General features: G+C 36.9%; 1 protein-coding gene across 13 annotated transcripts in view; it reads right to left on the bottom strand.

The window, feature by feature from the left end:
- HEMK2 (HemK methyltransferase 2, ETF1 glutamine and histone H4 lysine) overlaps positions 1 to 13,471 on the bottom strand; it is a 38,045-nt gene extending 24,574 nt beyond the window's left edge. For 6 of the 13 annotated variants that reach the window (XR_012021282.1, XR_012021283.1, XR_012021284.1 and 3 more), the window contains exons 1-5: positions 13,286 to 13,450; positions 10,811 to 10,897; positions 9,755 to 9,845; positions 4,134 to 4,217; positions 654 to 795 (exon numbers count right to left, since the gene is read on the bottom strand). Coding sequence is in view for 9 of the 13 variants with exons in the window: in XM_072806650.1 (XP_072662751.1) it covers positions 654 to 795; positions 4,134 to 4,217; positions 9,755 to 9,845; positions 10,811 to 10,897; positions 13,286 to 13,419 (538 nt within the window). In the remaining 4 variants the exon portion in view is untranslated. The other 7 variants (XM_072806653.1, XM_072806655.1, XM_072806654.1 and 4 more) reach the window with 6 other exon arrangements.
- Between the last annotated feature and the right edge of the window lie 1,618 nt (positions 13,472 to 15,089).

Below are 15,089 nucleotides of genomic sequence, written 5' to 3'. Positions count from 1 at the left end.
AGACTGAACAGTGATATTAAACAGTGGAAGTCAATGAGGTAGCTTATTTCTTTCAGGCATGTTGGAAAAAGCAACACCTTCCCTTTTGCAAATAAATAATACTAAAAAGACTGAGTTAAGAAAATGGGAGTTAAAAACAAAACAAAACTTAGTAATCACGATGTGATTTGAGGGGCTGAAGATATAAGGTATAAGATAAAAATCAAACATGTATTAAAAGGGAAGATTATGGTCGATTTAGTTACGGAGTCATCTGAAAACCAAGTTCTAAAAATCCGTACCATGAACTAGTTTTCACATGAACTAAAGAGTACACAGCAGAATTGTCAAGGGCATGAAGACAACGATGTGAAGAGAAAATTCATAATATTCAGGGTGAGGTGTTAAAAGAAGAAATTACAGAGTTTGTGTTGGAATATTAGTTTATCAATTAGGGGAAAAACTGTCCTTCCCTCTTAAATAGTACTTTCTAAAACCACAAAAAAACTACATCTTAAACATCTCTCTCTTCTTTCAATATGAATGTTACATCTGTGTGAACTATTGTCAGTGATTGTAATATTTCAGGTTACTTCATAAATTACAGACTTTAACATTATTAATTTTTGATTTCAGCAAAGTAAGTGGTTAAAAAATAAACTGGTCTGGATTACCTGGATTGTTTTCTTTAATGGTAACTAAATAGAATAATCCTCTTGGTGAAAGAAGATCTGGAGCCAGTGGGAAAAATCTGTCCATGACTTCCCGACCATTTCTGCCACCAGCCCAAGCTGCTTCTACTCCATGACTTCCTACCTGTGACCATTTAAAAGAAAGACTGTTTTGATTCAAGTTACATTTAGAATCATAAAAAGAATCTTTTGACAAGTAACATTCACCAGACAAGTATATACTTTGTATTTTACTGCCTTCTAGGAGGCAGAAAATTTGAATCTGAGCCCCACCATCTTCAAGCCCTGTGACAATATGGAAGTTTGTCATTTTTGTGAATTAGTTTCCTCCCTTATCTGTAAAATCAGAAAAACAACAGCTTCAACTGTGAAAGTAGAAAAGTGATAACAAATTAATTTTTTCCATTGTTAGGAATAACTGAGGAAATATATATGAAGTTTGAAAATAATTACCTGCATATATCAAGTGCTTAGTAATAGTTGTTACTATTTTTTAACAATTTTATTTGTTTGAGAGAGAGAGCAAGCACAAGAGGGGGAGGGTCAGAGGGAGAAGCAGGCCCCCCCACTGAGTAGGCGCCCGATATGGGAGTCAATCCGGGGGGTCTGGGATCATGACCTGAGAGGAAGGCAGAGGCCTAACCCACTGAGCCACTCAGGCTCTCCTGGTTGTTACTATTTATGTGATGTTTATATTGATAGACACAGGTGATTCCTATACTTAATACTGAACAATCAAGAAGAAACTACAAGGAAGATCTTGCATTTTAAGAAATCTATCTGCAGAAAGTTCGTTTCAGCATGTCCCATTGCATTTGGGTCTCTTCTAGATTAAAGAATGAATTATAAAGAACCCATTTAATATATAAAGGCTCACTAAAGCATTAACAACTAATTCTTTTGTAGAAGCAAAAACCCATGAGAGTTCATATGGTATTAAAAATCTTTAGATTCTTATCATTGTACATTGTTTTCAGAACTAAAGAATATTTTGAAGAAATCACTCAAAAATTATTTTAATACAGGACACCTGGGTGGCTCAGTGGTTGAGCATCTGCCTTCAGCTCAAGGTGTGATCCCAGGGTCCTGGGATCAAGTCCTGTGTCGGGCTCCCTGCGAGTAGCCTGCTTCTCCCTCTGCCTGTGTCTCTGCCTCTCTCTCTCTGTCTTTCATGAATAAACAAATAAAATATTTAAAAAACAAAACTATTTTAACCCTAACAATTATTTTCTTTCTATATCCTCCAATGGTTTTATCCATATTTTAGTTTAAACTATTTGGATACAATCATGCCTACTGCTTTATTCATCTGAATACTATATATTTCTCCATTAAAGTGAATTTCTTTATACCGATAACTATATACAAATATAATTTGTAATTGTACTTTCCCCTTTTACTGTTTTCCTTGTCTGCTCCTCCTCCATCGTACACACACACACACACACACACACACACATATCCCTCACACATTTTTTTCTTTTTCATCCATGTTTTACAAAGACAAGATTATATTCTACATTCTTACCCTATATCTTGCTTATCTCACTCAACAATACCTTATGATGAGGTCTTCACATGATCAGGTATGGTTCTGATTTACTCTTTTAATGGCTTGCCTAAGATTTTATAATGGAAAGTATCATATCTTATGAAGCTATTGATGAGCATCCAATGCATTCATTTGCTTAATTTTTTTTGTATCTAATTCAAATTATTCCCATATCTATCATAAACTTCTTAATATAATTTTCCACAAAGTAAATTATATAAGGAAATTTATCAGCTCCTGTTTTTTTGTTTGTTTGTTTGTTTGTTTTTGTCAAGACTTTCCACTAGAGACTTCCCTTTCCTGGGATTCCTAGAATTAACTTCTTTTTCTGGGGCTCATGTCTTCGTCTTCCTTGCTTTACACCATTATTTTGGCTGAGCCCATTCTATGGATGTTTCATCAGGTACAATGGTCTGTGGACAGAGTGCCTGGTGAGAAAAGGCTGTGCCAAGTCTGTCTCTTGTCATTCTCTTCCAGAATGGCCTAGGACTCCTCTGTGGTAGACCCTGTTTACATGCCTTCCCAGGGATGTTCGGCCAGGTTTATCTGCTTGCATTAGAAATGCCCCTAAAGGAAGATCTGGCACCAAGCACATTCATATAGATCACAGGGAGGGTTTCCATCTTCACAGGAAGGTGTGTTTGGTGGTTTGTTGCCTGCTTGCTACCTGAGCCTTGCTGTGCCTTCTCTTGGTCCTTCATAGATCATAGGCACAAGCCACAGTATCTAACCTCAGGTTTCTAAATATACTAGTAAGTACAGTCACAATTTTTTATATGCACAAACTCTCATTATTTTTTTTAAATATTGTATCTCCAGGATCTAACTCTAAGTCTCTTATCTTTATGCCTTCATGATTTCCTTCTTTTATCTTCATGCTCTGTGCACTGAAATCTTTCATCTGGTTACCAGAACACCAATTCAGGTCTTGACATAGACCAGATTCTCTTTAAATTCATTTTCTAATGTTTTATTTTGTATAAAACATGATTTACTGATCTGCATCTCCTGTTACATATATAGGTTTGTATTATTTGTCATCATAAACCAACATGCAATAAACATAATTTTGTGAATGTCAACTTTTAATTCTATTGTTGAATGTTTTCTTAAATTATATTTAAAGGACTGAGATTATTGGACTGAAACATTTTTATCACTCTTGATATTTACTCACATAGTCCTTTCTCAAAGAGTTGCATGAAGTTGCATTGCCCTCAGCCTCTGTTCACCTTGTAACACTGACTCTCCTTCTCATATGAGTTCCTGTGTCAGAGGAACAACAGGTTCTTTCTTAGTTGCTTAGCCGCCCTTAGTAGTAATAGTAGAGGGAAAATATAATGTGTATTCACCTTGCCAGAAAATGATTCATCAATGAATAAAACAGGATCATGAATAACTCAAGGAAAGCAAATCTTACTTTGTTTGCCTTGACCATTCTCTCTTTAGACTGGGAAGTGGTTGATATGATTTATCTCCTCATTATTGAGATTTTCCAAATCATATATTTCAAGATGATTTCTTTTCCCTACCTGAAATATGAATCACCCCCCACCTGTGAAAGGAGGAAATCTGAGACTTTCAGAAAGAATTCCTATAATGAATTTAAGGATGATTAAAATATTGTTTTGCAAATTTGCCATTCATGATAAAGGACACACACACATATATTTAAACACACAGCTTGATTTTGATGGGAATTTTAAGGATGAATATGGGTCACTGTATTTCCATTAGTTTCAGATTTTTTTCCTAGGTCTACCAACATACTTAATTACTGACAATTATGAGTAAAATCAGAGCAGTCTGTGTTAATCAGCAGCTCACTAATGTCAAATAATCAAGCTCATGTGATTTTTTAAAGAAAATAACTGAAAATATTAATAATTAAATTCTGTTACATGTCTTACCTCTTCTGGTGGAGTCACTACATAGGGGGGATTAAACACTAGAAGATCAACTTTTTCCTTCAATCTTGGTAGCAAGCCATTGACCTAAATGTTCAAAAGTCAGAATTTTAAGCTGGACTCAGAATTGAAATAGATAAATAAATAAATATTTAAAAATATTCTCCACTCATGTTTTTAGGGAAAAATGTGTTAGAGGGCTAAAATTGTAGACAGAGAGATAAATATTTTTACATTTTCATTCAGATAAAGATTATATGCATTCACCTAAAAACAGGAAATTAAACTATTTATCAGAATGAACATACAATGTTCAAGAAAGCCTCTGTGTTTCAAAAGCTCATATGTATACACTCTTGGTTCACTTACAGAAGATTAAGTAAGGAAGCAAGTTCTATGTTCTACACAGATATACACATGCTTTAAAGCTATTGCTCTGACTTAAACTTTCCATAACTTAAACTTTACTTTCCATAACCAAGAGAAATGTTTTATGAGATGACAAAGAACATCAGAAGATACATATGTAAAAAAAATATACACATATGCATGCATATATATATTTGCTTTCACTTTAATTACTCATAAATGTATTGGCTGGAACAATTAGATATCAAAGAAAGGACTGAAAAAAGTGGAAGAGAGAGTGAAAAATCTCAGTTGTTTGGCATTTTGTAAATCTTTAAACAATTGAGTGCAATTTTCTGTGGAACCACAACAAAAATGTCATTTTAAACAAAGTGCATTTAGGGCAAAATGCCATTTCAAGTACTCCTTTGATTCCTCTGATGATTGAACTAAATAAGTATGCAAAACATCACGTCTGGTCATGTCACCCTGCACCTCCACAGTAAAAACACCGTATCTGGATGGGTTCTCACGCTGACATTTCCTTCAATTACCACTTTATATAGACTCTTATCCATGAATTCTGAGGCTCTTTTTTTCTTTCTTTTCTTTTCTTTCTTTTTTCTTTCTTTTCTTTTTTCTTTCTTTTCTTTTCCCTTTTTTCTTTTCTTTTTTTTCTTTCTTCCCTTCCTTCCTTCCTTCCTTCCTTCCTTCCTTCCTTCCTTCCTTCCTTCCTTCCTTCCTTCCTTCCTTCCTTCCTTCCTTCTCTCTCTCTCTTTTTTAAAGATATATTTATTTGAGAGAATGCATGTGCACACATGCAGGACCAGGGAGGGCAGAGGGAGAGGAAAGAGACTCCCCGCTGAGTGTGGTGCCTGACATGGGGCTCCATCCAGAAGCCTTGAGGTCATGACCTGAGTCGAAATAAAAAGTCCACGCTTAACCTACTGAGCCACTCAGGTGCCCTCTTGAGGCTGTTTCTTGAGATGAAATAGCTGAAGTACTTCAAGGCAGTGTCCAAAGTGTTAGCTATTTTATTAACATTCTTATAATTCTCCCATATATGCACAGGTACATATCATTATTTACTAAATATTTTTTCTTTAAATGGATTTTTTTTGTTAAATAAATTTGCTCTAAAGGGAAATCAGTATTACTTTCTGGAAGTAGAAATGACAAGGATAAATGGGATATAAATAAAAAACATTATGGTTATAGTTATTGTTGCCAGTCTGAGAGTGACCCCAGGCCATCTGTCTCTTTGTTAAAGAGACATTTGCAAGTGTTGGAGAGGTGTTAAAACTAGAAGACCTTCTCCTAGATGTGATCACAATGGCTGAAGGAGAATTAGAGAGTTAACAGCTTTTACACTAAGTGATTCATAGTTGTTTAATACTCAGTCATACCATCTCAGTACTGGGCACATCACTGGACTGTTTACATACAGCATGAAACACTACCTTACAAACTTCCATTTTATCCAGATTTCTAAAAGCAACTCTGTTTGTCATCTTATTAAAAAGCCTGTTAACTATGTAATTCAAAGAGAGCACATGAATAGTACCTCTGAGGAAATGTTATATCAGTAACTTTTCTTTCTCTATTCATTTGAAAAGAGAAAAGTAACATTTTTGAGGGAAGTGTGATTCAGGTGTACATTTGTCTGCAAGTGGGAAGATGGCTAGTTAATCTGCCATTCCTTTCAGTAGTGACACTGGAGAGTGAGGAGATACATTTGAAAAAACCAAAAGCTTTATTTTCAAGTCCTTAAAGAAATTAAGTTTCTCACACTGTAAGAAGTCCAGAAGGTAATTTCTCAGGAATGTTGAGTAAGGAAACTAGAAAAGAATTTGCTTTGTAATTGTTTATAATGGCCCTAGGTTCTACATGTTAAAATGTTTGGAGTACTGGATTTTAAATGTAGGGAAAAAATGATACTAAATGACAATCATCATATGGTTTCACTCATATGTGAAATATAAGAAATAGTGATGGAGACTATAAGGGAAAGGAGAGAAACTGAATGGGGAAAAATCAGAGAGGAAGACAAACCAGGGGAGACTCCTAACTCTGGGAAACAAAGGGTTGCAGAACGGGTGGGGGGTATGGGGTGAATGGGTGATGGGCACTAAGGAGGGCACATGATGAGATGAACACTGGGTGTTATACGTTGGCAAATTGAATTCAAATTAAAAAAATAAAAATGAGTGATAAAAAAACATGGAAAATGACGTCGTTTAAAAAGAAAATGGATTTAAATAAGAAAGTCACTGTAGGGCAGCCCCGGTGGCCCAGCGGTTTAGTGCCGCCTTCAGCCCGGGGCATGATCCTGGAGACCTGGGATCGAGTCCCACGTCAGGTTCCCTGCATGGAGCCTGCTTCTCCCTCTGCCTGTGTCTCTGCCTCTTTCTCTCTCTCTCTCTCTGCACCTCTAATGAATAAATAAAATAAAATCTTAAAAAAAAAAAAGTCACTGTAGACTGAATATAAAATCTAATCACAGGCACCCTCACCCATCCATATTCAACTTGTGGGTGGTTTCAGAGCATTAGAACAGATCCAAGAATTGAGAAGTAAGCAAAAAAGGCCTCTGACAAGAAGTTTTAAATCCATACAGCAAAATGTACTTTATTCATATGAGAGGCACTTATTCAGAGCCCCTGAGCTCTTAGTTTAAATAGAAGTCTAACTAAGGGACACCTGGGTGGCTTAGCAGTTGAGAGTCTGCCTTGGGCTCAGGGCATGATCCTGGAGACTCAGGATCGAGTCCACATCGGGCTCCCTGCATGGAGTGTGCTTCTCAGTCTGCCTGTGTCTCTGTCTCTGTCTCTCTCTCTGTGTCTCATGAATAAATAAATAGAATCTTAAAAAAAAAAAAAATAGAAGTCTGACTGAATCACTTGTTTGGTATTCTAGCACAGAGTATGTGACAAGAGAGAGAGGAAATGCCATGAACAGGTGACAATAAAATAAGACAACAGAAAGCAAGCAAACAGGTAGACAAAGAGAGGAAATAAAAACTCAAAATTACTGCAGGCTCTAGCTACTCAGTGTAAAGGCAAAAATCCCTGACTCAGCCTCATTATCACAGCTAGCACAGAATAGTAACTAATGTTCATATTAATGACCCTTCATCAATCAAAGGTAGTTATATTTAGTTCGTTTTAGGAATGTAAGGAAAGGCATATAACATATTTGAAAAAGCCCTTTTTTTCTAAAACTAAGAAACAAAATACAGAGTACTACTTTGTATGCAGGTAAGCTTAGCTATCCAAAACACTGATTTTGTATCATTGCTGTGATCATCTATACCCAGTGTTCTGGATATAAAGAAACGTAGAGTTTTGCAAGTAGATCATAATGCCTACGCCAATGCCTACTTCTTCTTGCTTTCTCTGTCATGTGTCAGCACTCAGGGTCACAAATCACTGACAGAGTATCTGGCATGGACTGCCACCAGCCATGCCCTGAAACAGCTGTGAGACCTCTAGATTTAAATTCCCAAGATCTGGGCTTAAATTCTGTATCATTCTATTAGTTATATGACTTTAAAAAGTGAACCTCCACTCAGTTTCTACCTCTGTTAAAAAAAAAATTCTGAATTTTCTGTATCTCTAAAGTATTATTATATCGAAAATATAAATGTAAAACTAATCATGGACACATTAAAGAAACAAGTTAAAATTTTAAAGGGCAAAACCACCACAGTGATCCCATGTAAATCACTTGAGTACCTTTCTTGATAATCTAGTTTTTCATACCAGTAGGTAAGTTCTTAATAGGTAAGAATTTCTTACCTATTTGGCTTAATTCCTTCTAAGCTGAAAAGTCACTTGTGAGTTTAAAAAAGCAGAAAACTGGGGCACCTGGGTGTCTTAGTTGGTTAGGCATCTACCTTCGGCTCAGGGTCCTGGGATTGAGCCCTGCACTGGGCTCCTGATTAGCAGGGAGCCTGCTTCTCCCTCTGCCTCTTCCCCAGCTATGCATTCTCTCTCTAATAAATATAAATCTTTTTTAAAAATTATAAAAAAGCAGAAAATCTAAATACTCTTACCATTGTAACAATAATACAGGTCAAGAAGCACGGAAAGCATTTTTATTTCTTATCCCGATCTGGTACATGCTGTTAGGATTTTTTGCTTACAAAAAAGCACTTATAACAACAACAAAAATCCAAAAATATCCAAGTCTCACTAATTAAAACATTAAAGGAGAACTGTGATTGGAAAATATATAATGTGTAACTTAAAATAAAATGATGGTTCTGTATTTGTCATGTGTTGTTTTTACCTGCCCAGGCCTCATTCCCCTCTTTCTTCTGATTTTATCTCCTTGATCTCTATTGGGTTAAGCTCTAGTTCCTCTCATTCTCCGTCCATGTGGCTTGGATAGGGCTTATCCCAATGCAGCTGCCAGGGTGGGACTATGACTTAGGCCTAAATCAGTCATCTCCATATTTTAAACCCTTTGGCCACAATAAGAGGTAGAGAGATGGCGTATGACCCAAGATGATCCAAGCAATGCTCATTTTGGGGCGTGTCAGACTAACTGAATATAAAGAGTTTCTTTCCCTGGAGGGATAAGAGAGGCTGTTTGCTGAGAAATAAGATATAGATAGAGATGCAAGTACCTTCTCACCATGAAGGGAAAGATTTCTATCCAGAAATAGAGCCAATAAAGAGAGAAGTTCAAAACTAAGAAAAAGATGCCTATCATATCATTTGAATTCCTGGAACCAGCTGTGCCTGAAGCCACACACTGGCTTTATTTAAGCCAGTTTTAACTAGATTGTCTATCACTACTACTACTACTACTACTACTACTACTACTTCTTTTTAAGATTTTATTTATTTATTCATGAGAGACATAAAGAAAGAGAGAGAGAGAGAGAGAGAGAGAGAGGCAGAGAGACACAGGCAGAGGGAAAAGCAGGCTCCATGCAGGAAGCCTGATGTGGGACCCGATCCTCGGACCCCAGGATCACGACCTGACCCAAAGGCAGTCATTCAACCACTCAGCCACCCAGGTACTCCAGATTCTTTGTCACTTCTGACCAAAAGATGACTGATCCTTCTAAGACAGTACAAATTTCCTTTGAATTTTGGACAAGATGAACTACATCAGTCAAGAATTCACTTTGTAAATTATGGGGTATACTATTTAGTGGATTAAAAGTTAATTAATTAATCACTCAAGCTTCTTTGACCTAAATCATCTTAACCTTAATATATTTTAAAAGGAAATTAACTATTATTGGACAAGGATCAACAGCTCACCAAGTCTGTAATAACTGGCTGAATGCTGACATTGTTACAGTGTGCTGTCTCCAGAGTACAAGCTGCTGCCTCAGGGTTGATATCAGTGCACCTATAAACAGAAAATAAAGAAAACTGTATCTTCTGACCACGAGGCAAATAAATCTATTACTGAAAATTAAAGACTGTTCCACTGCTTTTACATAAAGCAGATCTAAAAATAATCAAAATGCTTTAATAATGAAGGAAAAAAATAAAGATTTGTTATATTAAAGAAAAAGTTTGTTATATTGATATAATGTGCAAGCGTAGAAAAATACACATACATGCATACACATCTGAAGGAATTTATTAAATTGGGAATCCAATGAATACTACGCCACTACAAAAATGAAATTTAAAAGGAATTTCTGAAAATTACTCTTGATACAATATTAAATGAAAAAAAAGAAATGGGACAAAAAGAAGGAAACACACCTGGACCATGTGTGATAAAATTTAGGAGTGATTCTTGTTTTCTCCTTTATACTTTTTAAAAAGGATTTTATTTATTTGACAGAGAGAGAGAGAGAGAGAGAGAAAGAGCAAGCACAATCAGGGGGAAGGGTAGAGGGAGAGGGAGAAGCAGGCTCCCTACAGAGAAGGAAGCCGGAGTGGCTCAGTGGCTCAATCCCAGGACCTCGAGATCATGACCTGAGCTGAAGGCAGATGCTTAACTGACTGAGCCACCCAGGCGCCCCTTCTTTATACGTCCCATATTCTCAAATTCTCTTTAAAAATGTAAGTAGTTTTCGATTTTTCCTGGTAATCAGACTATTTACATAAAATTTTTCAAATTTAGAGATGACCTAAAATTACTGTGTTGCTTCTATAATTATGTAGTACAATGGAACAGTTGCGAACATGCAGTTTTAATTTTTAGGGAAGAATAATTTACAATCTGAGTCCTTACTACACTTAAGTAGACCCATTCAGATATACACTATTTATTTACAAAAATAATTTCATTCAAGTGGTCATACCCCTAGTGAATTTCTTAGTGGAAAATGTAGATGAATTTGATATACTTACACTTACATGTACAGAGCTTGAGGACCTATCATAGAGGCTAGGAATGCAGATACCACTCCAGACCCTGACCCTACTTCAAGGCATATTTCCACTCTAAAAAAAGCAAAATAAAATAAATATGAGTATAGTAGGATAAAAATATACATCACATAAAATGACTCCCATCCTACTTTTAACATATATTTCTCCAGCATTATCACTCACCCACAAATATATGGAAATATAAAAGAAATTTATAAACACACTAGTTTCTGAAAACCACTTCGTGCTCATTTAATACTGTTTAGCTCAAAATTGTTTGGGGTGTGTAATTTAAGTCCATAAAATAGATGGCTTTCAATTAATTTCTACAAAACATTACATAAAAACTATGGAATATATTAAAAAAAAAACTATGCAATAACATTCAGATTGAAAATACTAATATGAAAGACTTCAACCCTTCCCACAAGAAGCTCCTAGTTCAGTATTTCCCAAAATGATACGGTTAGTATCATTACAATATTTACTTATGAGAGATGTTTTCTCTCATTTAAAACTATAAAAAAAATGTATATATATATATATATATATATATATATATATATATATATATAAAATAAATAAAACTATAAAACATTCCAAACTATTAGCATATCTTAGCCGGGGGGCGGGGGGGAATGGTCCCCTCTCTACTAACAGATTAAGAGCAGCAAAGAAATTCCCTATTTGTACAGCTGTACACTGAACTGGGAAGAGTATCTGATCTTAGAATATTAGTAATAACTTTAAAATGCTTCTAAATAAATTCATTATTCTGCATTTTATCCTTCAATTACATGTATTTCCCTGCCTATAATCTTACATATACACCAAAAGCACCAATGATCTCCATCACAGAAATTGGGTCTGATGGGATTGAGGAGGTCTCCCTGGCAACGAACTCCTTGAACAACTATCCAACAAGAAACTCTTAAGCTTCTAACTTTTGGAGGCAGTCCACATCATCCGACGAAACTTTATTATTCTGTGGGAAGGTCTGTTGAATCTTACTAGGCGGCTTTTATTTGAAAACAACCATCATGCTTTCATAAACAGTGAGAATTCCAAGACCAGAAATAATCCGACTTTATAACAAAATCAGTTCCTTTTACAGCCTACTTTGCAATGCAATTTGCGCTTGTAAATCTTTCTGGGGTATCTCGAGTCTATGAGACGAGTTCTACAAATCAGCACCGTACCGTTCCACATTCCAGTAAATCCCAAAGTGCCATCGTTTACAATGAAGAGCTACTTTAGTAAGAGTTGGAACATTTTATACATGGAAAAATCTGACCAGGTTGAAGACAGATAAACACAATATAGATCTATGAAGCCGGACAGCTGTTTCCTCTTGAGATCACCAATTTCAAGTCTTGATCTTTAAATGATCATTTAAAAAATTATCATGTAGGTATTCATTCCTCTAATGTAGTAACATTCACATTTAAACATGTAAAATTTATGGGGCCCTTCAACAAGTCAAGTTTAATATTTATAGAGCGCTAGGGAAAATTCCATAGGCTGCTAGCTATGTAGCTATTTAAATTTTTTTACAGTTCGATGAAAAATTAAGTTCTGCAGTCGTACTAACCACACCTCAAGGGATCTGCAGCCCACGTGGCTAACCGGCCGTTGCAAAAGGGCAGTGTCAGCCATTCAGTGGGTTTAAAAATACTTATTTTTCAAGGGTATTTCTCTAGTTGGAAAAAAAAAAAAAAAGAGTCTTTTTTAATTTTTTTTTTCCACCTGGGGCAGCCCGGGGAGGCTCAATGATTTAGCGCCTCCTGCAGCCCAGGGCGTGACCCTGGAGACCCAGGATCGAGTCCCGCATCCGGCTCCCTGCATGGAGCCTGCGTCTCCCTCTGCCTGTGTCTCTTATGAATAAATAAATAAAATCTTAAAAAAAAAAAGTCTTTGAAAAATATTAAGGTATTTATAGCCAATTATGGAGATTAAAAAAAAAAAAACGTCTCCAGCCGGGTTCCCCCACCTCATGTCATTGGTGTGCCCTTCGGCTACTAGAGGGTGCTTCTGTGTACAGTCAATGCCACGCAGCTTTTAATATTTACTAAAAAAATAAAAAGTTAATACTAATAACCAATGTTTCCGGAAAATCTGGTTTGTGAGCGTGTTATGATATCGCTGCTCTCGGGGGCTGTGTTCTTCAGACTAAGGGCTGACAGGAGAAGACCCCTGCCGGCGTGGTCGGGAGCTCTGCAGCTCCTGGGACCAAAACAACACCTTTGCAAGAGCAGATGGACCCCGGGCCCGCTCAGTACAGGGATCTACAAGGAAACCGGCCGTCCGGGCGCTCCGGGGTCAACGTTCGCCAAGTACGCGGGCTCCGCCTCCTCTCGGGGCAGCGGCGGGCAGCGTCCGTCCTGCCTGGGCCCTCCTTCGCCGCCGCCTCTCCAGAACGCCGGAGCCCTCTCCCGGGGGGTACCCTCGCCCTGCTCGCACCCCGTAAGCTCGGCCGCCGCTGCCTCAAGCGCGTCCAGCAGCAGGAACGTATCCTCCGCGGGCTCGTACACATCGCTGAAGGGGCCTCGGCCCACGTGCCCGTGCAGCGGCGTGGGGAAGCTCGGGGCCGCCATCTTCCCTTCGTCCTGCGCGCCTGCGCCCTAGTTGCGCGTGCGCAGGTGCGGCAGGGGGCGGGGCCGCGGGGCCTCGGGGGCGGGGCCTCGGGGGGCGGGGCCAGAGGCCGAGAGGCGAACCCGGGCTTGTTATTTCTAACAGTTTATCAGTCAATGCTCTTGGAATTTCTAAGTAAACAGTTATGTAATCTGCAACTGCTGACATTTGCTTTCTTATTCGAATACTTAGATTTATTTCATTTTCTAGGTTGGTCCTTGATGCAGGGCATCCTCGATTGTTTTTGACTAAAGGGAGTGTTTTCTTCTATTCCTTGTTTGCAAAGAATTGGAAAAATACGTAATGGTTGCTAAATTCTACTTTTTTTTTTTTTTTTTTTTTTACATCAACTGAACTTTGAAAAGCTTTGAGATTTAAATTTAAGATTTTTTTTTTTACTCATTTAATTTTTTTCCTGTGGTATATTATAAAAATGAACCTTCCTGGTGTTAAATCATGAATGCACCCTTTTTATAAACCTCACTCAAGCAAGATGATTTTTTCTTTTAATACCCTGCTGAATTTGGAATGCTGATAATCTAGCTCTGTTTTGATTATGCTGTCCTCACAGGATGAGTTAGGACATTGTTTCTGGAACATTTGTTAGAACTCACCCATAAAATTGGCTGGATATAGTGCTTTTTCTTTTTCATGGATGGCTGTCTGCTGTTTGGGTCACCTTCTATAGGTTATTCGACTGTTCAGGCATTTGCATTCTTTTTTTTTGAAATTTCCCAATGACACATTTTTTAAAATTTGAGTAATAAAAGTACTGGAAAGTACTGAAGATTCCTTTTTTTTTAAACCCTGAGTACCTACCACCCAGAACTGACAATTAATAGTACTTTCTCATATTTCCTTAAGAGTTTCTATTTTATTTTTTAAATACATATTGTATATTACTACTTAATATGTATATTAAATATAATTTTTATAGGGAATTAACTCACATGATTATGGAGACTGGCAAAACCAAAATCTGCAGAGCCAACTTCCCAACCTCAAAACAGTTTTTATTATTTTTTAATTTTTAAAATGTATTTATTTGAGACAGAGGAGTAGGAGAGAGTGAGAGTAGGGGAAGAGGCAGAGAGGGAGAAGGAGAAGCAGGATCTCCACTAAGCAGGACCCTTAGATCATGACCTGAGCCACCCTGCCACCTCTTAAAAAAGATTTTAAATATAAGAACTAACATATTACAGATGAAGTGGATGTATTTTCTATATTCACCTGCCATTCCATTTTGTAAACCTCTCTCCAACCTGACTTCCCTCATGAATTTAGTGTGTATCCCTTTAATCAGTGTTTTTATGCTTTTACATTCAGATATCCATGAGCAGCATATGGCTTGTCTGTTTTCAAATTTGTTTCACTGGTAATAGATTGGACAAACTGTTCTTTTCATTTATTTTTCACTCAAAATTATCACTTTGTGTTTTCATACAGTTAGTTTATTCCTTTTCATTGCCAGATAGTATTATATGAAAATATAAAATGTCCTATCTGGAATGGATAAATATCTATTGGTAAACATTTAATCTTCTCCAGATTTTCACTATTATAAACAACACTGTAGTTTACTGTCTCAAACATGTTTTTTTTCTGATCCTGCACAAAAGTTTCCTGGGATTCA

This window comes from Canis lupus, chromosome 30 (genome assembly GCF_048164855.1).
Source record: "Canis lupus baileyi chromosome 30, mCanLup2.hap1, whole genome shotgun sequence".
NCBI classification, from domain to species: domain Eukaryota; kingdom Metazoa; phylum Chordata; class Mammalia; order Carnivora; family Canidae; genus Canis; species Canis lupus.
The sequence above is the reverse complement of the archived record's forward strand: the minus strand, read 5'-3'. Positions and strand labels throughout refer to the sequence as shown.